At 45.8% G+C, this 25,964-nt stretch overlaps 1 protein-coding gene across 5 annotated transcripts in view; it reads right to left on the bottom strand.

Moving 5' to 3' along the window:
* Window positions 1-25,964, bottom strand: part of LOC139464063 (prolow-density lipoprotein receptor-related protein 1-like) — a 185,323-nt gene that overhangs the window by 56,580 nt on the left and 102,779 nt on the right. For all 5 annotated transcript variants that reach the window (XM_071245608.1, XM_071245611.1, XM_071245609.1 and 2 more), the window contains 22 exons: window positions 25,712-25,913; window positions 25,074-25,196; window positions 24,698-24,850; window positions 23,940-24,068; window positions 23,305-23,424; window positions 22,928-23,037; window positions 21,447-21,576; window positions 20,156-20,278; window positions 19,558-19,689; window positions 19,222-19,347; window positions 18,659-18,775; window positions 17,140-17,265; window positions 16,566-16,760; window positions 11,762-11,966; window positions 11,114-11,284; window positions 9,268-9,415; window positions 7,738-7,834; window positions 7,210-7,335; window positions 6,745-6,972; window positions 5,767-5,962; window positions 4,890-4,996; window positions 991-1,275 (listed from right to left, as the gene is read on the bottom strand). In XM_071245608.1, coding sequence (XP_071101709.1) covers window positions 991-1,275; window positions 4,890-4,996; window positions 5,767-5,962; window positions 6,745-6,972; window positions 7,210-7,335; window positions 7,738-7,834; window positions 9,268-9,415; window positions 11,114-11,284; window positions 11,762-11,966; window positions 16,566-16,760; window positions 17,140-17,265; window positions 18,659-18,775; window positions 19,222-19,347; window positions 19,558-19,689; window positions 20,156-20,278; window positions 21,447-21,576; window positions 22,928-23,037; window positions 23,305-23,424; window positions 23,940-24,068; window positions 24,698-24,850; window positions 25,074-25,196; window positions 25,712-25,913 — 3,349 coding nt within the window. The remainder of the gene's footprint in view (window positions 1-990; window positions 1,276-4,889; window positions 4,997-5,766; window positions 5,963-6,744; window positions 6,973-7,209; window positions 7,336-7,737; window positions 7,835-9,267; window positions 9,416-11,113; window positions 11,285-11,761; window positions 11,967-16,565; window positions 16,761-17,139; window positions 17,266-18,658; window positions 18,776-19,221; window positions 19,348-19,557; window positions 19,690-20,155; window positions 20,279-21,446; window positions 21,577-22,927; window positions 23,038-23,304; window positions 23,425-23,939; window positions 24,069-24,697; window positions 24,851-25,073; window positions 25,197-25,711; window positions 25,914-25,964) is intronic.

Here is a 25,964-nt window from a genome sequence, read left to right as displayed (position 1 = left end):
GTAAATCCTTGTAGCAGGTCTACGCAAATTGAGCACACTGGTTCAATCATTTATACCTCCATAGACAGAGAAATATATTGAAGTCAGTTATTACATATAAAAAAGTCAACAATAATAATTTCACAGGCTGCTTACTAAATCATTCACACAAAATACTTCACAATAATACAAAATCAATGATATCGTAGAGCGCAATAATGCACCCCATGCCCCTCCCACCCTATATTCAACCAAACAGTAGTCAGCTAGTGGGCATGGTCTACTGTTTTCTGTTTTAACATATGGAAACAAATGCAAAAGTAATAGTTGGTAAGCCAATCAAATGTCATGGAATCACATGCAATCAATTGATTACATAACATTACAAGTAAAGGGGCCCTAGAGTGCTTCATGTTTTTTCATAGTATTTTTCACCCAGGGAACAACAAAAACTTAACCTAAAAAGGGCCCCTTTACTTCTATAGTTAATTTGAAAAAACATGATGTGTTTAAAGTGAATGAGTAGTGAGTTGGTTTTTATGCCGCTTTAAGCAATATTCCAGCAATATCATTGCAGGGGACAGCAGAAATGGGCTTCATACATTGTACCCAAGATGTTTTTAAAAAATATTTTTAAAAAAACTAAATGAAGAACGATAAACTTTGAACATTCAAATGAAAACTTATTATAGGAAGTAGTAACATGCATAACATTTTTTTTAATAATGACAACATTGGTGTATAACTTTATAGATAATTTATAACAATAATGGCTCTAGTCGTGGCAACTTCCAAAGTTGTATTCTATCGGACCGTCATTCAGGCGATGTTTCTGACGGATCACGATCTGAAAAATACTATCATGAAAGTGTATCCCGTGGATAAGCCGACCCCTTTCTACAGAATCTTTTTTCTGGTCCTCAAAATTCGGCTTATACGCGGACATATACGGTAAGAAAAATTGGAAAATACAGAAAACCTTAACGAAGGGAAAGGCATGTTTGTTATTACCATCCTTGCGACTGCTGGGGTCGTACACCTGCATGGCATAGACGTGGGGCGTGTTGTCCCTCATAGACTGCATCTTGTTCTTCTTGGTGTCGAACTTGAGGATGTTGCTGGTGTTGGCCACATAGATGGTGTTGTCGTAGACTGTCATGGAAACCGGAGACTCGATGTCCATGACATCCCGAGTGTACTGTCTGAGATTGGAACCGTCCAGCTCACAGATGTTGACGGTGTGGTTCTGCCGGCTGATCCAGTACAGCTTGTTGCCATTCATGTCCACCGTCAAACCTGCAACAGTGGGGGGAGCATTGAACATACAACAGTGGGGGGAGCATTAAGCCTGCAACAGTGGGGGGAGCATGAAGCCTGCAACAGTGGGGGGAGCATTAAGCCTGCAACAATGGGGGGAGCATTAAGCCTGCAACAGTGGGGGGGAGTATTAAGCCTGCAACAGTGGGGGGGAGTATTAAGCCTGCAACATTTGGGGGAGCATTAAGCCTGCAACAGTGGGGGGAGCATTAAGCCTGCAACAGTGGGGGGAGCATTAAGCCTGCAACAGTGGGGGAGCATTAAGCCTGCAACAGTGGGGGAGCATTAAACCTGCAACAGTGGGGGGAGCATTAAACCTGCAATAGTGGGGGGAGCATTAGGCCTGCAACAGTGGGGGGAGCATTAACCCTGCAACAATGGGGGGAGCATTAAGCCTGCAACAGTGGGGGGAGCATTAAACCTGCCACAGTGGGGGGGGACATTAAACCTGCAACAATGGGGGGAGCATTAAACCTGCAACAGTGGGGGGAGCATTAAACCTGCAACAATGGGGGGAGCATTAAGCCTGCAACAGTGGGGGGGGACATTAAACCTGCAACAGTGGGGGGAGCATTAAGCCTGCAACAGTGGGGGGAGCATTAAACCTGCAACAATGGGGGGAGCATTAAGCCTGCAACAGTGGGGGGGGACATTAAACCTGCAACAGTGGGGGGAGCATTAAGCCTGCAACAGTGGGGGGAGCATTAAACCTGCAACAGTGGGGGGAGCATTAAGCCTGCAACAGTGGGGGGAGCATTAAGCCTGCAACAGTGGGGGGAGCATTAAACCTGCAACAGTGGGGGGAGCATTAAGCCTGCAACAGTGGGGGAGCATTAAACCTGCAATAGTGGGGGGAGCATTGAACCTGCAACAGTGGGGGGAGCATTAAGCCTGCAACAGTGGGGGGAGCATTAAACCTGCAACAGTGGGGGGAGCATTAAGGGAGCATTAAGCCTGCAACAGTGGGGGGAGCATTAAACCTGCAACAGTGGGGGGAGCATTAAACCTGCAACAGTGGGGGGAGCATTAAGCCTGCAACAGTGGGGGGATCATGAAGCCTGCAACAGTGGGGGGAGCATTAAACCTGCAACAGTGGGGGGAGCATTAAGCCTGCAACAGTGGGGGGGAGTATTAAGCCTGCAACAGTGGGGGGAGCATTAAGCCTGCAACAGTGGGGGGGAGCATTAAGCCTGCAACAGTGGGGGGAGCATTAAACCTGCAACAGAGGGGGGAGCATTAAACCTGCAACAGTGGGGGGAGCATTAAGCCTGCAACAGTGGGGGGAGCATTAAGCCTGCAACAGTGGGGGGGAGCATTAAGCCTGCAACAGTGGGGGGAGCATTAAACCTGCAACAGTGGGGGGAGCATTAAGCCTGCAACAGTGGGGGGAGCATTAAACCTGCAACAGTGGGGGGAGCATTAAGCCTGCAACAGTGGGGGGAGCATAAAGCCTGCAACAGTGGGGGGAGCATTAAGCCTGCAACAGTGGGGGGAGTATTAAGCCTGCAACAGTGGGGGGGAGCATTAAACCTGCAACAGTGGGGGGAGCATTAAACCTGCAACAGTGGGGGGAGCATTAAACCTGCAACAGTGGGGGGAGCATTAAGCCTGCAACAGTGGGGGGAGCATTAAGCCTGCAACAGTGGGGGGGAGCATTAAGCCTGCAACAGTGGGGGGAGCATTAAACCTGCAACAGTGGGGGGGGGACATTAAGCCTGCAACAGTGGGGGGAGCATTAAGCCTGCAACAGTGGGGGGAGCATTAAGCCTGCAACAGTGGGGGGGGGGACATTAAGCCTGCAACAGTGGGGGGGGGGGGGAGTATTAAGCCTGCAACAGTGGGGGGAGCATTAAGCCTGCAACAGTGGGGGGAGCATTAAACCTGCAACAGTGGGGGGAGCATTAAGCCTGCAACAGTGGGGGGAGCATTAAACCTGCAACAGTGGGGGGAGCATTAAGCCTGCAACAGTGGGGGGAGCATTAAACCTGCAACAGTGGGGGGGGGGAGTATTAAGCCTGCAACAGTGGGGGGAGCATTAAGCCTGCAACAGTGGGGGGAGCATTAAACCTGCAACAGTGGGGGGAGCATTAAACCTGCAACAGTGGGGGGAGCATTAAGCCTGCAACAGTGGGGGGAGCATTAAACCTGCAACAGTGGGGGGGGGAGTATTAAGCCTGCAACAGTGGGGGGAGCATTAAGCCTGCAACAGTGGGGGGAGCATTAAGCCTGCAACAGTGGGGGGAGCATTAAGCCTGCAACAGTGGGGGGAGCATGAAGCCTGCAACAGTGGGGGGAGCATTAAGCCTGCAACAGTGGGGGGGGAGCATTAAACCTGCAACAGTGGGGGGAGCATTAAACCTGCAACAGTGGGGGGAGCATTAAGCCTGCAACAGTGGGGGGAGCATTAAGCCTGCAACAGTGGGGGGAGCATTAAACCTGCAACAGTGGGGGGAGCATTAAGCCTGCAACAGTGGGGGGAGCATTAAACCTGCAACAGTGGGGGGAGCATTAAGCCTGCAACAGTTGGGGAGCATTAAACCTGCAATAGTGGGGGGAGCGTTAAGCAATATATCTCTACCTCTTGGAATACTAATCTTAGTTTGATGTCTAAGTAACAACGACTGAATGTCACCAGTACTATCACTACTCATATCACATCTCCCAATGAGTGACCTTCCATGACAGTGTTACTAATGAGCACTGACGAGGCGGAGACTGTCTATCAGACTGAAGCCAACTGACCAATCAGTGTTTGTGAGGACCTCACACTGCACATTCCTGAGAGAATATTTATCAATGTATAAACAAACACACTACCAGGTAGTGAAATGAGGTTCAACGTCGCGTCCAAGATTATTGCACTTAGGCTGTACGGTTGAGCAAAACTCTTGTGCCCGAAATCTAGGCGGGATCATTGACTCAACACTCAGTCTGGATAACCATGTAAGCAGTGTGTGCAAGACAGCTTACTTTCACATCAGGAACATCAGACAGATAGCAAGATATGTAGACACAGCATCAGTCAAGTGCCTTGTCCATGCATTTGTAACATCAAGACTTGACTATTGTAATAGTCTTCTGTATGGTATCCAGCAGCAGCATCTGGATAGACTACAGCGTGTGCAAAACACTGCTGCCAGACTCATCACACGGAAGTCAATGCGTGAACACATTACACCTGTCCTGAAAGAGCTGCACTGGCTACCTGTGAGACTCAGGATAGTGTTCAAGCTGATCATGTTTGTCTACAAATCGATCCATGGGCTATCCCCAGTATTCCTCCAGGAACTCACTGCCCTTTACCAACCTGGCCGAACACTGAGATCTGCAAACAAACTACAGCTTGCTGTTCCACCAACCAGCAGAACAACATATGGCGACAGAACCTTCCCCAAAAAAGAGGCAACTCTATGGAATGCACTGCCCATTGATGTGAGGGGATCTGAAGATGTCAACACCTTGAGATCAAAACTCAAGACCATCCTCTTCAAAAGAGCATACGACTGAGCGCTCTTGAGCAGGCAGTATGTCTGGATAGGTAGCGCTATATAAATGCGTAATTTTAATTTTAATTTTAATTAAATGCTTCTCACTTGTCGGATGTTTGGCGTCCTCGATGATGACTTGAGCGTTGCTTCCATCCATGTTGGCCTTCAGGATGCGGTGCTTGTCCCCTCCCAGGTCAGACCAGAACAACAATCTGGAGCAGCAACAGTGACAGTTGTTACAGAACCAGCAGCACAAGGCTGCTGTCACAATACCAATCTGTAATGTAGACCCTTCCATACCAATCTGTAATGTAGACCCCTCCATACCAATCTGTAATGTAGACCCCTCCATACCAATCTGTAATGTAGACCCCTCCATACCAATCTGTAATGTAGACCCCTCCATACCAATCTGTAATGTAGACCCCTCCATACCAATCTGTAATGTAGACCCCTCCATACCAATCTGTAATGTAGACCCCTCCATACCAATCTGTAATGTAGACCCCTCCATACCAATCTGTAATGTAGACCCCTCCATACCAATCTGTAATGTAGACCCCTCCATACCAATCTGTAATGTAGACCCCTCCATACCAATCTGTAATGTAGACCCTCCATACCAATCTGTAATGTAGACCCCTCCATACCAATCTGTAATGTAGACCCCTCCATACCAATCTGTAATGTAGACCCCTCCATACCAATCTGTAATGTAGACTCCTCCATACCAATCCCGACGCCTACCCATCATGTCGTCTCCTGTCCCTGAACCCTACCAATCCATGATATTATTCCTCACCCTTTCAGGTTATGCCATACCCGCATTTACCAATCCGTAATGTCCTCCCCACTACCCCCACCTCTACAAACCATCTCCCCCCTACCAATCCGTAATGTCAGCCCGGTCCCCACCTCCCTACTTCTGTGACACAGGGTATACCACCACCCCACCCAGGACAAAGCCTCCATAGTAACTGACCCTTTCTTGGGGTGGACAGCAATGGAGTTGGGTCTCAGCAGGTTGGCGTTGGCTGTTGCTACAGTGCTGACAATCTCGATCCGGTAGGCGCCGTCCAGTTTGGCCACCGATATGGAAGCTTTCTGGTCATTGTAGGAAGAAAAGTACATGTTCTTGGACAACCAGTCAATCGCAAACCCCTCAGGGTTGGATATTCCTGAAACAGATCGAAGCGTAAAGGTTCAGCCAATCAGCAGGGGTAGCAGGAAGATCCATGGCTCAAAATGACTCCATGACTTTCTTATTAATACTTGAGATTTAATTAATCTGGTTCTTGTCATTCAGGGATGATGATGGGCGGAATCATGAAGCACAGCAGTGAAACAGTTCACACCCAGACTGGACACTGGATGGACACTTATGGAAATCAGCCTTCACGTGTCTGTCTTCAGAAACCCATGCTTGTCAAACGAGGCGACTAATTGGATTGAGTGTCAGGCTTGCTGGCTTGCGGATGTCATAGTATCCAAATTGTGTGATCAATGCTCATGATATCAATCACTGGATTGTCTGGTCTGTCTCCCGACTTGGATTATTTACAGATAGCTGTCATATGCTAGCAGCTGGAATATAGCTGAGTGTGGTGTTAAACAAACAAATCACATGTTGCCTGTTTAATGCCACAGCCAACAATATCCTAGCCATAACAAAGCGGACTGTAAATAATCAAATCTGGGCCAGACGCACCAGTGATTAATATCATGAGCACCATTCCACATTAATATTGTTGGTGAACACAGTCAAGTCACCTTGCCTGGCCATCTGATCCAATTTAGTCACCCACACAACCAGCAATAGAGAGGTGGGACCCACAGTGTTAACTCCACCTTCAACATTACCTGACCCATTTTAAGATGTCTGTTTAACCTTTGCTAGGACTTACCCGAGTCTTGTTCAGGGTGACGACTTATCCGAGTCTTGTTCAGAGTGACGACTTACCCGAGTCTATGATGGTTTCAATTCCAGTTCCATTGATGAAAGCACTGCGGATGACGTTGCGTTTCTTGTCCGTCCAGTACAGCTTGTCCTCGGAGCTGTCGTAGTCAATGGCGGTGGCGTTCTCCACAAAGGGTACTGTGATGGAGGGGATGACGTTGTAGTGGGCGTTGTTCAGGTCAACACCACGGATCTCATTCTCCTTCACGAACAACAGGAACTTGTTGTCAGCTGTAAGGAAAGATGAACGGATTGAGCTGCAATATCTCAACGATATCCCAGGAAACAGTCCCTACACATACAAACCAATACATCAAGGTGTAATGACATGAAACTTACATAAAAATCTGCCCAGTCAGCTTTTCTTACATTTTACCAAAAAAAATTGGTCACCTACCATGACCTTGACCTTGCTGAGATTTTGAAAATGTCAAATGGTGATTTCGTGACGGTGATGGGGCTACCTACCAACACATGTCTTGTTGTTCGCCTCAAGCTTCATGCGGTGGGGACACTTGCAGTTGGCGGTGTGGTTGAAGCCAATGAGGCACAAGTTGGAACAGCCGCCGTTGTTCTCACGACAGGGGTTGATGGCTGAAACAGTCAGTGTGTCAGAAGATGATCTCTGACTACTGCACACGCTGTCAAGAAACTAGATGTCTACTGAGGCGACATTTAAGGGGTTTCCTAATTTAATGTTTCCACTGATCAAAGCCAAATCACACCATCGAAAAAAACCAAATGATACAACCATCAAAGTCAACAAAATAGTATCGGTTGTTTTTTTACTAAATAATTGATGACATGTATTTCATTTAGTCTCTGGCCATGGTCAATGCTGTAAAGAAGACAAAAGTATTCTGTGACAAGCACATCAACAAGGTACTGCAATTAATATGTTAGAAAAAACTGGTAAAACACTTCAAGTGTTAATGTGAAAAGTGTGGCATGACGGGAATAGATTTGTTTTATAAGCTGAGAGAGTGAGACACTCACCTGGTGGCTGTCTCTTAGGGTGGAAGACTTGCAGGTCAAATGGTTGGGTAAACGTTCTCTGAATCGTCAGGACGTCAGAACCATTGAATTTGTTGGCCTACATCAGAACAGACAGAAAGAGGAAATGTATCCTGAATATAAAAGCATATCACATTAAACTGCAGTTACAACTGCAACCCAGTCATGACAACCCAAATGCCACCTGCCTCCAAAGCTGTATACACCTGTGTATCTTAACCCCCAACATCCTCCCCAGTGCACATCCTCTATCCCAAGGCAATCCCAAATCCCATCCCATTTCCAGATGTAAAGCTGCCTACTAAGCCCTGACCCCACATTCATCTACCCCACTCCTGACCCCTAACTCAGGCCAAAACCATCCCCCGACCCCTAAGCCTTGCAATCATCCATCCCCCGACCCATCCCTCTCCTGACCCCTAACTCAGGCCAAACCCATCCCCCGACCCCTAAGCCTTGCAATCATCCATCGCGTGACCCCTAAGCCTTGCAATCATCCATCCCGCGACCCCTAAGCCTGCCACTGACCCACCCATCCCTCTCCTGACCCCAAACCCTGGCTCCCACCCCTTCCTGATCCCTAACCCTGGCACTCACCCATCACCTGACTCCTAATCCTGGCCCCATCCATCTCCTGACCCCAGACAGTGGCATCCAGCTCTCCCCCTTCGCTAAACGTGGCACCCACCCTTCCCCGATCCCTGATCCTGGCACCCACCCATACCCCGACCCCCGACAATGGCATCCAACCCTCCCCCACCGCATACACTGGCACCCACCCGCCCCCAAACAGTGGCACCCACCCATACCCCGACCCCCGACAATGGCATCCAACCCTCCCCCACCCCATACACTGGCACCCACTCGCCCCCAGACAGTGGCACCCACCCATACCCCGACCCCCGACAATGGCATCCAACCCTCCCCCACCGCATACACTGGCACCCACCCGCCCCCAAACAGTGGCACCCACCCATACCCCGACCCCCGACAATGGCATCCAACCCTCCCCCACCCCATACACTGGCACCCACTCGCCCCCAGACAGTGGCACCCACCCATACCCCGACCCCCGACAATGGCATCCAGCCCTCCCCCACCGCATACACTGGCACCCACCCGCCCCCAAACAGTGGCACCCACCCATACCCCGACCCCCGACAATGGCATCCAACCCTCCCCCACCGCATACACTGGCACCCACTCGCCCCCAGACAGTGGCACCCACCCATACCCCGACCCCCGACAATGGCATCCAACCCTCCCCCACCGCATACACTGGCACCCACTCGCCCCCAGACAGTGGCACCCACCCCTCCCCGACCCCTGACAATGGCATCCAACCCTCCCCCACCGCATACACTGGCACCCACTCGCCCCCCAGACAGTGGCAACCACCCCTCCCCGACCCCTGACAATGGCATCCAACCCTCCCCCACCGCATACACTGGCACCCACTCGCCCCCAGACAGTGGCAACCATCCCTCCCCGAACCCCGACAGAGACACCCACCCTGACAAGTGAGTTGGTTCTCCAGTCTGTCCAGTACACATAGTGCTCGAAGAGGGTGAGGGCAAATGGATGTGCCAGAGCGTCATGGTTGTGCACAACAAGATGGTGGTCCAGGCCCTCGTACGTGCTGGTGTGGACAGAGTCGGATCTGAGGGAGGACAAACATACTTTAGTGATTTTAATTTGCTTCAAACCATATCTGGGCCAGAAAAAAAAGAAGTCACACCTGACAAAAACAATTGATGAAATACTTCGAAAACATTTACCACTAGTAATCTAGTTTAAAGAGAAATACATTTTTAACTCCATAAAATCATTTGCACAATGGCCCCATCAATAAACTGCAAGCGACTCCATGGCATTGGCAGAAGAACCAGGCAATAATCAGTCACTTTACTTTGCAGGAAAAGCTAAATCATGAAAGATTGACAGCAAGTTACAAGTCAGGATAATGCTGCTTTGAACTGTTTGTCTGCCGCACTCAGCAATATTCCAGCTACATGACGGCGGTCTGTAAATATTCGTGAGCATCGATCCACACAATTGGGATACGATGACATGCATCAACCAAGTCAGCGAGCCTTATCACCCAATCCCGTTAATCGCCTCTTATGACAAGCACAGTCGCTTTTTACGGCTGAAGACCTATTCTTCCCCGGATCTTACGGGTCTGTATTCAGACATATCATGGCGTGTCAGGTCAATGTGAAGGCCAAGCCTGAAGTGACACTGGCTGCAAACATTCACCACCTTGGTGAAACCCATAGGCTTGGTCATGGTGCCCACAGACAAAGGATCATCAGGGTGGTGCTGAACCAATGACCAGCAGATCCTGGTGCAGGTAAGGGATATAACTCTGAACAACTAATTACAAAGTACTGGTATCCCCTACGCCTAAGTCATGACTGAACTACAGCCAGTTCTGCAACTGTCAGACATGACTGAACGACAGCCAGTTCTGCAACTGTCAGACATGACTGAACTACAGCCAGTTCTGCAACTGTCAGACATGACTGAACTACAGCCAGTTCTGCAACTGTCAGACATGAACAAGTTTCAAGGTTGAGGGAAAGGTGATACAGTGATCCCTCGCTATAACGCGAGCCTCAGGGTCCAAATAATTGATGAGCACTATAGATAATCAGCGGTTTAACGAAGGTCGAGTCGTAGGTGGTAGATGACCATCAAAACAGTATATATGCTCTGCCTACCTAACACGATCTATGTTGCACGTTTCAGAATTTATTTATGACTGATAGTGTAAAAAAAGAATTGATCGAGTATAAATCTGTGCTTTAAAAATGAAATTTTGAATATGATTAAAAAAATATTGCAAATATTAGTCCAGATAAACAATGAACATTTTTTTATTACCAGATATTATAATAATAGGATAGAATTGCGTACTTCAGTTAGGATTTGTTGACTGGTATTTCCGGTGTTACGTGATCGCGGTGATCAGCTGATAATATTTTCTGAGATGGGGAAAAACATCGCATCATTGTAAAACTTGAGTTGAGTTTATTGAAAATGTTCGTAAATTTTGGGAGCGATGCTTTACCGTGCGCTATAACCGAGTTAGCGCTATATTGAAGGGCGCAATAACGAGGGAACACTGTACACACATTAACACTACTCACTGTTTGATAGGGATACTGAGATATTTCATGCCGTGATTAAAATCTGAGAATTTATTTACAGAAATATATGTATTAATTTATCATAACTTGAAAAAAGCTGTGAGGTCCACTGCAATACCTGATAGCCTATTTGTATGACAACATCTCATAATATCCCTATCAAAAGTTGTGTAGTATGTGTAAACATGGCGGTCTCCCTTCCTGACCTTGCATCGGCCCAGTAGAGTCGCCTGGCTTCATAGTCGATGGTGAGGCCATTGGGCCACCCTCCACCCTGGATCCTTGTGATGTCGTACACGACCTTTCGGCTTTCCCCACTCATCGAGCAGCTTTCAATACGAGGCTTGGTTCCATCCCAGTCCGTCCAAAACAACAGTCTGCAAACACAGCACAAAATGTTGACCTAGTTGCAAAAGCAAAATCCTGCAAATCAGTAATAATATTCCCAGATGGCAGTAGTTGCTTCATAACAGTGTCCGACAGTTAAGGTAGCCCTGTGTATTCCTGCTATGTATCATAAAGTCGCTGATCTTGACTGTTCACAACCTCACGGAACGTGGGATCTAACTAGGTCCCTGTATATCGACTTGGTCTCCAGTCAACTGCTGCAATGTGCAAAGATTCTATACTACCAAAAAGAAGTTAAGGACCACAGTTAACACCATCCTAAACTCGCCACCCTTTCCAAACATTAGTCTGACCTTTTAACACTTATACTTTGAGAAAATTTGCATTTGCCAGGTGACGTCTGTGCAGTTAGCTAGTGTTCAAGACATTCGTCAGCCGGCCAAGGGTAAGGCTGAGACATCATAGGGTACAGAATTCTTCAAAGCTTTAAAAGAGAGATCCCTCACCCGTCTCTGGGGTCGAGGACGATGGCGCGAGGGCTGATCATGTTGCCTGCAACCAAGGTGGAGCGGTTGCTGCCGTCCAGCTGTGCCACCTCGATCTGGTCTAGGTTGCTCTCCACCCAGTAGATGTTTCCTGCAATCCAGTCAATGGCCAAGCCTTCCGTCGTTGCTAGGCCGACATCAATAATAGGCTTGATGTCCGTGATTGCTGCAAACACATAGGAACATTGAAGATTATGTCCGTCTTTGATTTCACATTAAAAACTATGAAAACTATTAAAAAGACTCAATGTGAGATGACTAATACATATTAACTGTTTGATTTGACTGATACAAATGATTAGAACTAAGGATTTTTTCTACTTTGAAGTCTAAAATACTTTAGCTGTGCCATAGTGGCCTGTAGGCAGCAATAGTGCAGATATGTCACAGCACCTATGGTCTGTAAGATTGTTGTTACATCATGGCGGACTGTTGACAGAAATATTACAGCCACAGCCCGCCGGTCAAACATTTTCTAGTCAGGACCAGACAAACCAATAGTCTACAGAATGAGCATCAATTCACACTGGAGGACAACGACCTTGAAAGGTACCTGACCACGCCCTGCCGGCAACTATTGTGCTGCTCCCCACCCACCCAACTTTCATCCCAATCATGTAATACAGGAGCTAGTTGAAAACTTTGAGAACCGGGTGTCTCCATTGTAAAAGCTAATGCTGAATACAGTTTTCCTCAAGTGAGTGAGTTAATGCTTTGCACATCGGCAATATGTCAGCCGTATCGTGACGAGTATTCCTCAAGTGAGTGAGTTAATGCTTTAGGTCACATCGGCAATATGTCAGCCGTATCGTGACGAGTATTCCTCAAGAGAGTGAGTTAATGCTTTAGGGCACATCGGCAATATTTCAGCCGTATCGTGACGAGTATTCCTCAAGTGAGTGAGTTAATGCTTTAGGGCACATCGGCAATACTTCAGCCGTATTATGACGAGTATTCCTCAAGGCTATCTTGAACATGTGATACTGATCCTAACAATGAGATCAGCCATTTCTATAACGATTCTACAAACAATCACTACAGGCTAGAAGGGGTGACAGATTTTACAATAAGAAATATTTGTAGTTCATGTTATGTTCAAGTCCTCTGCTCTACACACATGCTTAGTAGTAAACAGAAGGGCATTCTGAAAGAAATTAATTTACAGCTGAAACAAAGATTAGAAATATTAACATGAAATAATTAGCAGTGAAATGAGAAGAATGGGCTACAAGTTGGAGAGTTCTATAGTTGTATCATTATTTAGTTATCATGCAAGAAAAACTAAGTGGCAACATGATGCAATGTTTTGTTTTGGTTCTTTGTTTGTTGTTTAACACCACACTCAGCTTTATTCCAGCTATAAATGTCTGTAAATAATTGAGTCTGGACCACAAAATGTGGTGATTGTCATCATGAGCATCAATCCAAACAATTGGAATCGATGACATGCATCAACCAAGTCAGCGAGCCAAACATTACATTGTTGTAACATATCCAGGATGCATCAGTTATGAAAACTCTCATTGGATGACATCTTCTGTAGAGATAACCAACACCAGAGCTTGTGGACATTGAAGGTGGAGGAGCCATGGACAGAAGGGGAGGGAACCCTTGACGGAGACACCAGGTAGACCCTGGAAGGTTGACAAGCCACACCAGAGGTGGAAGGAGCCATGGACAGAAGGAGAGGGGACCCTTGACGGAGACACCAGGTAGACCCTGGAAGGTTGACAAGCCACACCAGAGGTGGAAGGAGCCATGGACAGAAGGAGAGGGGACTATTGACGGAGACACCAGGTAGACCCTGGAAGGTTGACAAGCCACACCAGAGGTGGAAGGAGCCATGGACAGAAGGAGAGGGGACTATTGACGGAGACACCAGGTAGACCCTGGAAGGTTGACAAGCCACACCAGAGGTGGAAGAAGCCATGGACAGAAGGGGAGGGGACCCTTGACGAAGACACCAGGTAGACCCTGGAAGGTTGACAAGCCACACCAGAGGTGGAAGGAGCCATGGACAGAAGGAGAGGGGACCCTTGACGAAGACACCAGGTAGACCCTGGAAGGTTGACAAGCCACACCAGAGGTGGAAGAAGCCATGGACAGAAGGAGAGGGGACCCTTGACACCAGGTAGACCCTGGACCCTATCTAGACCAAGGGTAGGGTACACTTGAAGGTGGCAAGATCCTGAATATCTAGACCAAGGGTAGGGTACACTTGGAGGTGGCAAGATCCTGATTATCTAGACCAAGGGTAGGATACACTTGGAGGTGGCAAGACCCTGAATATCTAGACCAAGGGTAGGATACACTTGGAGGTGGCAAGACCCTGAATATCTAGACCAAGGGTAGGGTACACTTGGAGGTGGCAAGACCCTGGACATCTAGACCATGGGTTTTGGTAAATCTCACCACCAATAGCTGGTTAAGGCAAACACACTTCCTTCACGAAATCCAAGCATTAATCAAGGGGGTCTACAACTGACAAGTTCCATGCTATTAATGTATATGTACATAACAGTTGAGTTCATTCTGAAATAATACAGCAAAGTGCCTTTAAACTAAAATCACTTCCAATCAACCTGTATGTACATATACAGCTAAACTACTTCTCATAAGCTCTGGCAATGAAAGTAAGATTTATTGTTTCCATGACAACAAAACTTGTTTCACATGCCCGGAGGAGGACCAACGTTGGCACATGCTGGGACCACTGTTGGAAGTATGGTGACACAGCTGGGTTAGAAGAACTGTCACCATCATCAAACCTTGCAGCTTCACAATACTCAAACCCACAGAGTCATTGCTTGTGCCTGGGCAACTCGGGGCCATCTCAAATCGTTCTACACAGTTGTAAAATTCAATGGCTGTATGAATTAAAAATAATAACATAATAATTTAGATATTTGTTTCTGTTGGCATATTCCAAATGCTTAACAAACACTGGAAACAGGACTTGGAAACAAACTCAAGTACAAAACATCCTGAGATATAAATCAGAATTTACCAGTAATTTAACTTTCAAAAAGAAAAATGAAACTAATAAGTCTAATTATGAGACACTTCAATCTCACAATTAAATTTAAAAGGACAAAACAAATTGTTGTTCTCCAATAATGGGTATAAAGTTTGGAAATATTTCTCTTGAGGATATTTTCTTTTCTTTGTCAAAGGCACACATCATTCCAACTGAATATCAATGATAAACTTTGAATATTGTTTTGTTTTTGTGATTTTTGTAAGAAACTACAGTGAACCGTCATTAGTCCGGACCCTGTTAGTCAAGAAACTAGTTAGTCTGCATCATTTCATCAGACACAGTAATCGTCTGGATTACACGGTTTTACTGTACATTTTACAACCTGGTCGTCATGACAACCCCTAACAATACTTTCTTTTCAAAATTTTCCAAAGAGGATGGTATTCAAGAGAACAAATAACCAATTTGCTGAGGCCATAGCGAAATATTATGTGTGAACACTCTGAGATGGCCTTCACATGAGCTCGAGAGCAGGAGGCACACCAAAGGTTGACATGGAAACTGAAACTGGCAGATTTCATGCTAAAAATGTCGTACATGGTAACTCAGACTGGTCGGCTACCTCAACTAAAGCTGAAACAGAAACATTGTGCAGTCTATGAAATGTGTGCCAAAATCACATACTGCAAACACTTCACAATTCTAGGCTTCCAATAAAACAACCAAACATGGCATAATGGGCATGCAGAATGGAAATGAAATGCTTCGACAATTACAGCATGAGCACTATGTGCTTTCAATACACAAAGTATTTTAACATCAGTAACTCCCTATAGAAGGAAGGCTTACACAGAAACACTGAGGTTCTCATTACAAGGATTCCAAGCTTTAGAACACTTAAAACATTATCCTGAGAAAAGCATTAAATAACATATAAAACATCTTTATTTCTACCGCATCTATGGTTGCAGTGAAAATATAAACTCTGTTTTTAACAATAAAGTACAGATTAATGATGATTTATCAAATTGAAAGCAATGAGATAATTCTGAAGCAAAGGCTCAGACACAGATGTATCATATGACTCTCCTCTATCATGTGACTGGCTACTTTATCATGTGACTGGCTACTTTATCATGTGATTGGCTACTCCCTATCATGTGACTGGTTACTCTCTATCATGTGACGGGCTACTCTCTATCATGTAATGGGCTATTCTCTATCATGTGACTGGCTACTCTCTATCATGTGATGGGCTATTCTCTATCGTGTGACTGGCTACTCTTTATTATGTGACTGGCTACTCTATCATGTGACTGGCTATTCTCTATCATGTGACTGGCTACTCTTTATTATGTGACTGGCAAATTTATTATGTGACTGGCTACTCTATCATGTCACTGGCTATTCTCTATCATGTGACTGGCTACTCTATCATGTCACTGGCTATTCTCTATCATGTGACTGGCTACTCTATCATGTGACTGGTCACTGCCTATCATGTGACTGGCTACTCCTTATCATGTGACTAGCTACTCTCTATCATGTGACTTGACCATCCCTTGTATTTGTACATATAGGAGCTACACGACCCATATTCTTGATAGCTGCAAAAACACTACATCACAAAACATAAGTAGCAACCATCAAACTGGATATGGTTCGAGAGGTCCATTGTTTCAAAGCCTGAGCCACGATGTGTGTCGGCTGTCCAATACATGGCCGGACACTGTCCAATACTCAGTCCCTCAGTAGCTACAACATAGAGGGGAGGAAGTCACTTACTGTTGGAAATCATCTGGCCTCTGTAGATTTTGTCATCAACCACATCGGTCCAGAAGATGGCGTTATCAGCGTAGTGGAAGTCGAGGGCAATGGTGTTGCGGAGGCCAGAGACAAGGGAGATGTAGTTCATGGTGCCGAGGTCGTAGCGCCGAATCTCGTGGCGGTTGGAGTAGATGATGTAGATGGGCACAGAATCTGGGAAAGGTTTCAACATAATTCACACGACTGTCTTCAACACAGACACCAACAATTGGACTCACATCGCCATCTTCAACTAGTCAAGGTCAAGGTCAGTGAAATGGGTTATCTTGCGCAGTGTATTTGTCAAAATTAAATGTGTAGGTTTACTAAAGCAGACGGAATACACCCATAACTGTGCATTAGGTGCCGTTGTAAAAACAACATACTTTGTTCCAAGGATTAGCCGATAATACGTTGATTGATTGCTCATTTGTTGAGAACCATGGACATCATGAAAATAGTTGTCAAATGTGCTCTCTCAGATGATCAATAAGACTTGAAAACTAAGACCAACACCACAAGGTGAGGGTTTGGTGAAAGAAGGGGTACTTACCATTGGGCTTGCAGCTGTATCTGTCGTTGGCGAGGGTGTATCCGGGGTGGCAGAGACACTGATGTCCCAGCGGGGTGGAGGAACAGCTCTGGCTACAGATCCCCCATCTCTCACAGATGTCCTGGGCTGAAGGTACAGGACACCTCACGTCATACACAACTCCCATGAAGTTCTTCAGGAAATATTCAGTTTATTGTGTCCAGGGACAGATATCAGCACTAACCCCATCCCGTGTGCTTGAGATCATAGAATGTTAAACATAGCAATGGGGAGTAATTGGTTATTATTGTGGGGTTCAGATCTATTCCTGAACTTTGAGCAAATCAAACCAGTGGTGCCAAAAGACTCGCTAAAAGCGTCTTGTAAATAATTTAGTCTGGACCAGACAATCCAGTGATTCATATTGTCATCACAAATGATCCACGTGGTCAGGGAACAGTACATGCAATCAAGCAAGTGACTGAGTCTGACCACATGGCCCATTGAGCCATCGCTGATGACCAGCATCAGTTGCTGGAGACGAAGGCTAACCCGGAATCCCTACAGAGTCATAAGCTATTGACCGGAATACTTGAACTGACTTCCCAGAAACTAGCTACAATTTACATCAGATATATCACATGAACAGCAACGTATAGACAGAAATATCTTCGCTACATCAGATCAGCTTGACACTGCTGGCTGACAAATAGGATTTCCTTTTGAGTGTCCAAGAATAACCTCGGGTTATGGTGGTAAACATAAGGCTAAAAATAATAATAGTCTTGGTTCTCAGGCACCGCCCGCATCATTATAAAGTCACACGTTTCGTTTTTATTTCCATTTTATTTATTTTTTTTAAATTCCTAATACTTTAAAACGATGCAATCCAATATAGAACACAGTTACTTCCCTTTACATGGGCACTGCTTTACTGCGCACCTTGTGTTATGGTCACGACGGCAAGTGTGTGCTTGTTTAGGGAGGCCTTTCCCAGGTTGATTGTTCACAACTGTTTATTTGGTTATACACAAGTTTGAACAAGCAAAAAAAAAAACACCACCCGCCCGCACTATATTTTCAAAAGTCATTGCCTGAGAACCAATTCTTATATTTTTTGAAGCCTAATGTAGCACTTACTCTGAGCAGTAGGCACATCGACCCCGTAGCCTCATCAATGAGTGAGTGAGTGTGTTGATGCTACAGTATTTCAGCCACATCACAGAGCGTTGGAGTTATTTGGGAGGAAAGCCTGTAGTGATACAGGCAGAATACTACCACTTTAGTTACACCCATGAGGATGAAGATGGTAGTAGGACACGCACTGGACTAATCTATGAGTGAGTTTGGTTTTACGCCGCTTTTAGCAATATTTCAGCAAAATCACCGCAGGGGACACCATGAATGGGCTTCACAAATTCGGCATGTCGGGATTCGAACCCGGGTCTTCGGCATGACGAGCGAACGCTTTAACCACTAGGCTACCCGACCGCCCCACTAATCTATGAAGCTATATAACAATGATGATGGCGATACTGACGGACACATGTGCTGTTGTTGGCGCTGAGTCTCATGTTGTCAGGGCAGTAGCAGACGTAGCCGTTGGGGCTCTTGTGGCAGTGGTGGCTGCAGTCATTGTTGATACATAGGTCGTATCCTGGTGACAAAAAACGTGAGCGTTATGTACCTCCATACTAATGGCATGGTAATTATTTGTGCCATTTCACAGACTACTTCCAAATAAAATAAACAATAAGTAATAGTGTCTGCAATAAATATTTTTGCCATATTTAGATATAAAGCATTTTGTAATTATAAGAACCACTCGAGGAGGGAATCATCCTTTGAAATTCACACCAGTTTGAAAACTCGAGGCTACTAAATTGTGTTGAGGAAAAGTAAGAATCCAATGATTCCTTACCAACTAGCACAATTTGTCCTCGATGATTAAATTTTACTAAAAGTTGCCACAGAATAAAACTGACAGAAGATGTAAACTCAGAGGACTAGTGTAATTATGATTCCTCTCCACTAGTCTTAAGAAAAACAAGAATCCTCTGACCGGTTGATTGAAGACATTAATAAGGACAGCATCTGACTTACCACAGAGGCGACCCTCGTCAGAGCCGTCGGCGCAGTCACTGTGGTCGTCACACAGCTTCTCCAATGGAAGGCAAGTATTGTTGTCATGGCAACTGAACTTGGGTGCTTCGCATGCTTTGTGATACGCTGTAAGACAGAGAAAAACCTAACTAGAACCACGGTTCATCTGGCACCCTTATACAGCCAACTGATTTAAAGTCATTTCAAAGGTGCTGTCTGATTTTCTGTATGGAAGTATGTTCATACAAGGGGTTAATGCACTTTCAACAATCTTGACGATGTAAGAGTTAAACTGTGTAACAATGTCGCCATGGCAACCTTGACACTGATACTCACTGCACTCGTCAGGTTTCTCATCAGACTGGTCGCTGCAGTCGGCGTCCATGTCACACTTCCACGACTTGGGGATGCAGCGACTTCCATCGTCACACCTGAACTCCGCTGTGTGACACGTCACGTTGCCCTTACCTGATCAAAGTAGAAATAAAATACAAACTTGATGCCATGACAAATAAATTATCATCCTTGGCCGACTTCCAAACACCTCGCCTAACATCACTTTATTGTCGGACAAATGAAGAATATCCCTACGATGTAGCATAATCTCACTACTTGATGAAAGTCATAAAACATGGAGTTCTACCAAACAGTCATGGTTCATCGGACTCACATCGATTGACCATTGATGGATACAGATACCGGGAAGTTTGCTTGTGAAAAATACAATAAAAATAAAATGCCTCAGTAGTGCATGGAGGTCTGAAGTTTTCTACATATAACGTTTTTGCAATGAAGTTCACAATACAAGTTGCGTTACACCAACTTTCAATGAATGCAACCTGCTTCCGTATGAACTCTGAAATTTGTATGCAATGAAAACAATTGCCTCCCTATGAAGCCACACGTGGTGCAAGAGTTGACCTGAGGTACTCACTGCAATCCTTCTCATCGGACCCATCCTGGCAGTCCTTGTCGCCGTCGCAGCGCCAGATGGTGGTGATGCAGCTGCCGCTGCTGCACTGGAACTCGCTCTCATGGCACTGGCTCACGGGGTGCTCTGCAGACACAACGGCACATACAGCACACTGAGTGAGTGGGCAGGTGAGTGGTTGAGTGGTTGAGTGAGTGGTTGAGTGAGTGGTTGAGTGAGTGGTTGAGTGAGTGAGTGAGTGAGTGGTTGAGTGAGTGGTTGAGTGAGTGATTGAGAGTGGTTGAGTGAGTGATTGAGTGAGTGGTTGAGTGAGTGGTTGAGAGAGTGGTTGAGTGAGTGGTTGAGTGAGTGGTTGAGTGAGTGAGTGAGTGAGTGGTTGAGTGGTTGAGTGAGTGAGTGGTTGAGTGAGTGGTTGAGTGAGTGATTGAGTGGTTGAGTGAGTGAGTGGTTGAGTGAGTGGTTGAGTGAGTGAGTGGGTGGTTGAGTGAGTGATTGAGTGGTTGAGTGAGTGAGTGGTTGAGTGAGTGGTTGAGTGAGTGAGTGAGTGGTTGAGTGAGTGATTGAGTGGTTGAGTGAGTGAGTGAGTGGTTGAGTGAGTGGTTGAGTGAGTGGTTGAGTGGTTGAGTGAGTGGTTGAGTGAGTGGTTGAGTGAGTGAGTGAGTGGTTGAGTGAGTGAGTGAGTGAGTGGTTGAGTGAGTGAGTGAGTGAGTGAGTGGTTGAGTGAGTGATTGAGTGGTTGAGTGAGTGAGTGAGTGAGTGGTTGAGTGAGTGGTTGAGTGAGTGGTTGAGTGAGTGGTTGAGTGAGTGGTTGAGTGGGTGTGTGAGTGGTTGAGTGAGTGGTTGAGTGAGTGGTTGAGTGAGTGGTTGAGTGAGTGAGTGAGTGGTTGAGTGAGTGGTTGAGTGAGTGAGTGAGTGGTTGAGTGAGTGGTTGAGTGAGTGGTTGAGTGAGTGGTTGAGTGAGTGAGTGAGTGAGTGAGTGAGTGTGTGGTTGAGTGAGTGAGTATTTATATCAAGGTGTGTCAACTTGATGTGGGGGCACAAGCATGGATATAGTGTTGACAAACATAGCAATATAATCAGAGCAAACCGACATTGGAAGCCACAATCATGGGACACAGCTCTGCACAGCTAATTGTTGCGCCTTAGAGGACTACACCAGATCGGTAGTTACAGAGACACCGAGATCATACTGTAATGGATTCGTAATATGAATAATTTGAAGGATATGAGACATGAATAGTTTGATGGATGTGAGATATGAAGTATTTGCTGGAGAGAGATTTATAACCCATACCACAGTCCATCTCGTCTGACTTGTCTGCACAGTTGAACTCGTTGTCGCACTTGTAGATGAGGGGGAGACAGACGCTGCTGTTGGTGCACTTGAACTCCCGCTTGAGGTCACACCGGTTGCTGCAGTCCCACTGACAAGGTCAAACCAAGGTCAAACTCTAATGCATGTACAGACAGCTCTTGTAGACGTATTCAAACATGCTGAAATGAGCTAATCCTGTGAACTATTGAATTAGGGTTGAGTTACTTCACACAATGGCAGTCATGTTATTCTGGGGATACCAACAGTGGAATACAGAGAGGGTTTAGGTCTAGATCAGGCAAACCATAGGCCGATCCCTGGACCAACAATCCTGTCCGATCAGTGGACGACCACCACACATGATATCAAGTGGGTGAGGCGAGTGAGTGAGTGAGTGAGTGAGTGAGTATGGTTTTACACCGCTTTTAGCAATATTCCAGCAATGTCACGGCAGGGGACACCAGAAATGTGCTTCACACATTGTACCCATGTCGGGAATCAAACCCGGGTCTTTGGCGTGACGATTGAACGCTTTAACCACTAGGCTACCCGACCGCCCCAGTGGGTGAGGTGAGGTAATATGGGGTTTAACGTCTCGTTCAAGATTATTGCATTTATATAGCAACATGCATGAATGTGTGTGTGTGTGTGGCTGCTTGTACTAGTCTTAACTAATGCTGATTTTATAATGCTAGCCCACTGAGATACGATGCCGCAGTTTAACATGAATAGTGAGTGAGTGAGTTGGGTTTAATGCTGCTTTTAAAATTATTCCAGTTATAATACAGCTTCTTTTAACTTGAATACCCCACTCAGACACAGTATACTGACTCCAAGCTGACCCATCCTATTTAGCGCCTTCATGCCAAGTGCAAGGCAGGATAACATTAAGTACTATCTTTTAACGTCTTTTGGTATGATTCAGCCAGGGATCGAACCCTGACAGACGGCAGATGCTCTACCACAAGACAAGTTTGTACATTTGTTTTCTAATGCCCTGGTCAGAAAAAAGCCAGTGCATTCTGAACCAGTGAATATGAGGAAAATATCACACCTACAGGGTACTACAGGGTACTTCAGGGTACTACAGGGTACTACAGGGTACTACAGGGTACTACAGGGTACTTCAGGGTACTTCAGGGTACTACAGGGTACTTAAGGGTACTTCAGGGTACTGCAGGGTACTTCAGGGTACTGCAGGGTACTGCAGGGTACTTCAGGGTACTGCAGGGTACTTCAGGGTACTACAGGGTACTACAGGGTACTATAGGGTACTTCAGGGTACATGATACATAAACAAACAAGTCACCAAGTCGGACAAACAACCATTTTAGTCGCCTCTTATGACAAGCAAAGGTAGTCCACAGGTAGTCCTATTCTATCAGAGAATTGCCACAAGGAATGCTATGTAACAACGTGCACCACGACTGTATGGGGTAGCTCCGCGGGTCTGGACTCACCTCATCCGAGTGGTCTTTGCAGTCGTACTCGTTGTCGCAGCGGTACATGTAGGGGATGCAGCGCCCACTCAGACACTGGATCTGGTCAAAGCTGCAGCTGGTGTTGTAACCTACAACATACGTTACCATGGTAACATACGCTTTGCTTCAACAACAAACCCCTCAGCATATATTTCGTAACATTTGAATGAAGTGAACATAGATTCCTGCCCGCATTCCTGCCATTTCACATCAGTCTGTACAGAATCGATTCATAGACAGGCAGCCATTGCCACCATACACTGAAGAAAGGTCTGTGACATGCCTGTGCATATAGGACATAATGCATAAGATCAATGATTGCCAAATATAAGTGACGGTGGATAATTAACTCTTACCACACGAGTCGTCTTCGTCCGAGCCGTCTGCGCAGTCATTGTCGTGGTCACACCTCCAGCTCTCGGGGATGCAGCGGTGCGAGTCCTTGCACATAGTGTAGTTGGCCGGACACTTGCGGTCTGGGGAAACAACACACAGACTCACGTAACACAGAAGGGCAAGAAACAATGTCTTAACATTCTTCCCTTGAGTATACATCCTTTGAAATTCAGACTTGTCCACTAGCCTGAGACTACTAAACTGTGCTGGGGACAAGGAAAAATCCAATGAAGGTAGATTTTTAGGGCTACAATCTGAAGAAGTTCTCAAGACTTCAATTTTGCTACAATTGGAACTGAATAAAACTGATAGAAAAACTAGTCCAGAAGACTAGCGTATACCTTATTTCACTGTCCTCAGTTTGAAGATGGTCCTCATTGAACAAGACAAAAATGTTTACTGTTTAAACAGTTTTATTCAGTTCCAGTTTGTAGCCAAAATAAAGACTTGACAACACGTACCATCTTTTAGTATGATGCGGCCGGGGAACGAACCCGGACCTTCCTCTCTCCAGGCGGACGCTCTACCACAAGACCACGGAGGCGGTCCAATGGACAATACGTAACTCTGCCTGACTTGATGGTTTGGTACTTACTGCTGTTACAGGTATTGGCATGTTCATCTCTCTCGTCGATACAGTCCGGCTCGCCGTCACACACGAACTGGGCGTAGATGCAGCGCTTGTTGCCACAGGCGAACATATCATCAGGGCAGGTGACGTTACCTAGTAAACACACATAATCTCACTATCACACAGGAGATTTGACAAGAGTTGTAAACGAGCGGAAAAGAATTTTACTTTCTGTGCCCCTCTTTGAAAGGGTAGGGAGCCCTAGAGCCCTTGGAACAACACTGCAAACTATTTGGCATCACAGAAGGTCTAGGTAGTCAAGAGTTTCAAGAGGTCATTTTAGTGTCAATATATGGACTTTCACAGCTGAGATTACAAGGAGGAAATTCTACTTAATGCTGTGTGTTGACTCCTAGCTGAATTCACAGACTACAGCTGAGATTACAAGGAGGAAATTCTACTTAATGCTGTGTGTTGACTCCTAGCTGAATTCACAGACTACAGCTGAGATTACAAGGAGGAAATTCTACTTAATGCTGTGTTTGGACTCCTAGCTGAATTCACAGACTACAGCTGAGATTACAAGGAGGAAATTCTACTTAATGCTGTGTGTTGACTCCTAGCTGAATTCACAGACTACAGCTGAGATTACAAGGAGGAAATTCTACTTAATGCTGTGTTTGGACTCCTAGCTGAATTCACAGACTACAGCTGAGATTACAAGGAGGAAATTCTACTTAATGCTGTGTGTTGACTCCTAGCTGAATTCACAGACTACATACTGCAAGGTCCCTCCTCCCCCACATCCTCGTCCGACCGGTCGGGGCAGTCGTAGTTGCCGTCACACTTGAACTGGTTGTTGATGCAGCTGCCGTCCTTGCACTGGAACTTGAAGTTCTTGTCACACTTCGGTGGCAGTTGGTAGTTAGGAATGTCTGCAAGTTAAACACAGTCCATTAACTCCTTCTGGCTTAAGAAATGTGTAGGCATGTTCCAGGGAGAAGTCATTGTAAAGTTTTGTAAAAAAAACCTTTTCAAAATTCCACCAATGACCCCTAATACTATGTACCCCCATTGACCCCTATAAACAAGGTACTACACAGAAGTTTAGAGATGAGCAACACATCTTCTAATGTCTGTCCCTGCATGGCCTCCTACCTTCACACGTCAGCTTGTTGTCAGTCAGTGTGCGGCCATTAGCACAAGCACACACCTTGCCCTCCGGTACGGACAGGCAGAGGTCGCTGCAGTTTCCGTTGTCAATTGCACATGGTTTATCCCCTGTGGAACAAAAAACAAACAGTGAGTGAGGTTAAGTAGGCAAAGTAGTTCACCAATGACTTTCACGCAGTCCACACTCAGTGAGTCAAGCATGCTGCTCATCTCAGCACAAATGATTGTTACCAACTACACACTAGGGAACCTGTATGAGGCCAAAACCTTAATTCAAAGAGCTGGATTTAGAAATTAGATTACTTGATTTAGAAATTCACATGGTAATTAACAACTGTAATTTTTAGTCCGAAATTGACAGAATCCACTGTATACTTGATTGAAAACTTGTCAACTGAAATTCCTTAGTTTTGACATGTTGTTCAAGACATTTTAACTTTGTAGTTCTCTAAAATTCCTTGGGACACAGTGGTCTACCTTTGGTTTGTATCAAATAACGGATAACACAATATTTGTAATGGTTCTCTGGACCTTCCGTTCACAAGATATTACTGGAGGTCTCACAATTTTTGTGAACCATCAAACTTAAAGGGCAGTGAGTTATCTGGGTTTGTTCCGCTTACCATCAACAGTTTGTGCCTTCCTGTCAAACAGCACGAGGTCAAACAGTGGGGAACTGTCAGTGCGAAGATGGACGACAGAGTTGCTTGTTTCATTGAACGTGTCCACCAACCCCTTGAGGGACTCTGTCCAGTAGAGGTGGTCGCTGTAGAAGACGATGCCGTATGGATGGCTGTGACTGACGCCCTCAAGATCTCGCTCCGTCTGTTCACCGATAATGATGCACAATACAAGAGTAAACAAGTTGCATTTACT

The sequence above is a fragment of the Haliotis cracherodii genome, unplaced genomic scaffold, assembly GCF_022045235.1.
Source record: "Haliotis cracherodii isolate W230 unplaced genomic scaffold, xgHalCrac1.p SCAF_16, whole genome shotgun sequence".
Taxonomy (NCBI): Eukaryota; Metazoa; Mollusca; class Gastropoda; order Lepetellida; family Haliotidae; genus Haliotis; species Haliotis cracherodii.
This window is presented reverse-complemented; position numbering and strand designations above follow the sequence as displayed.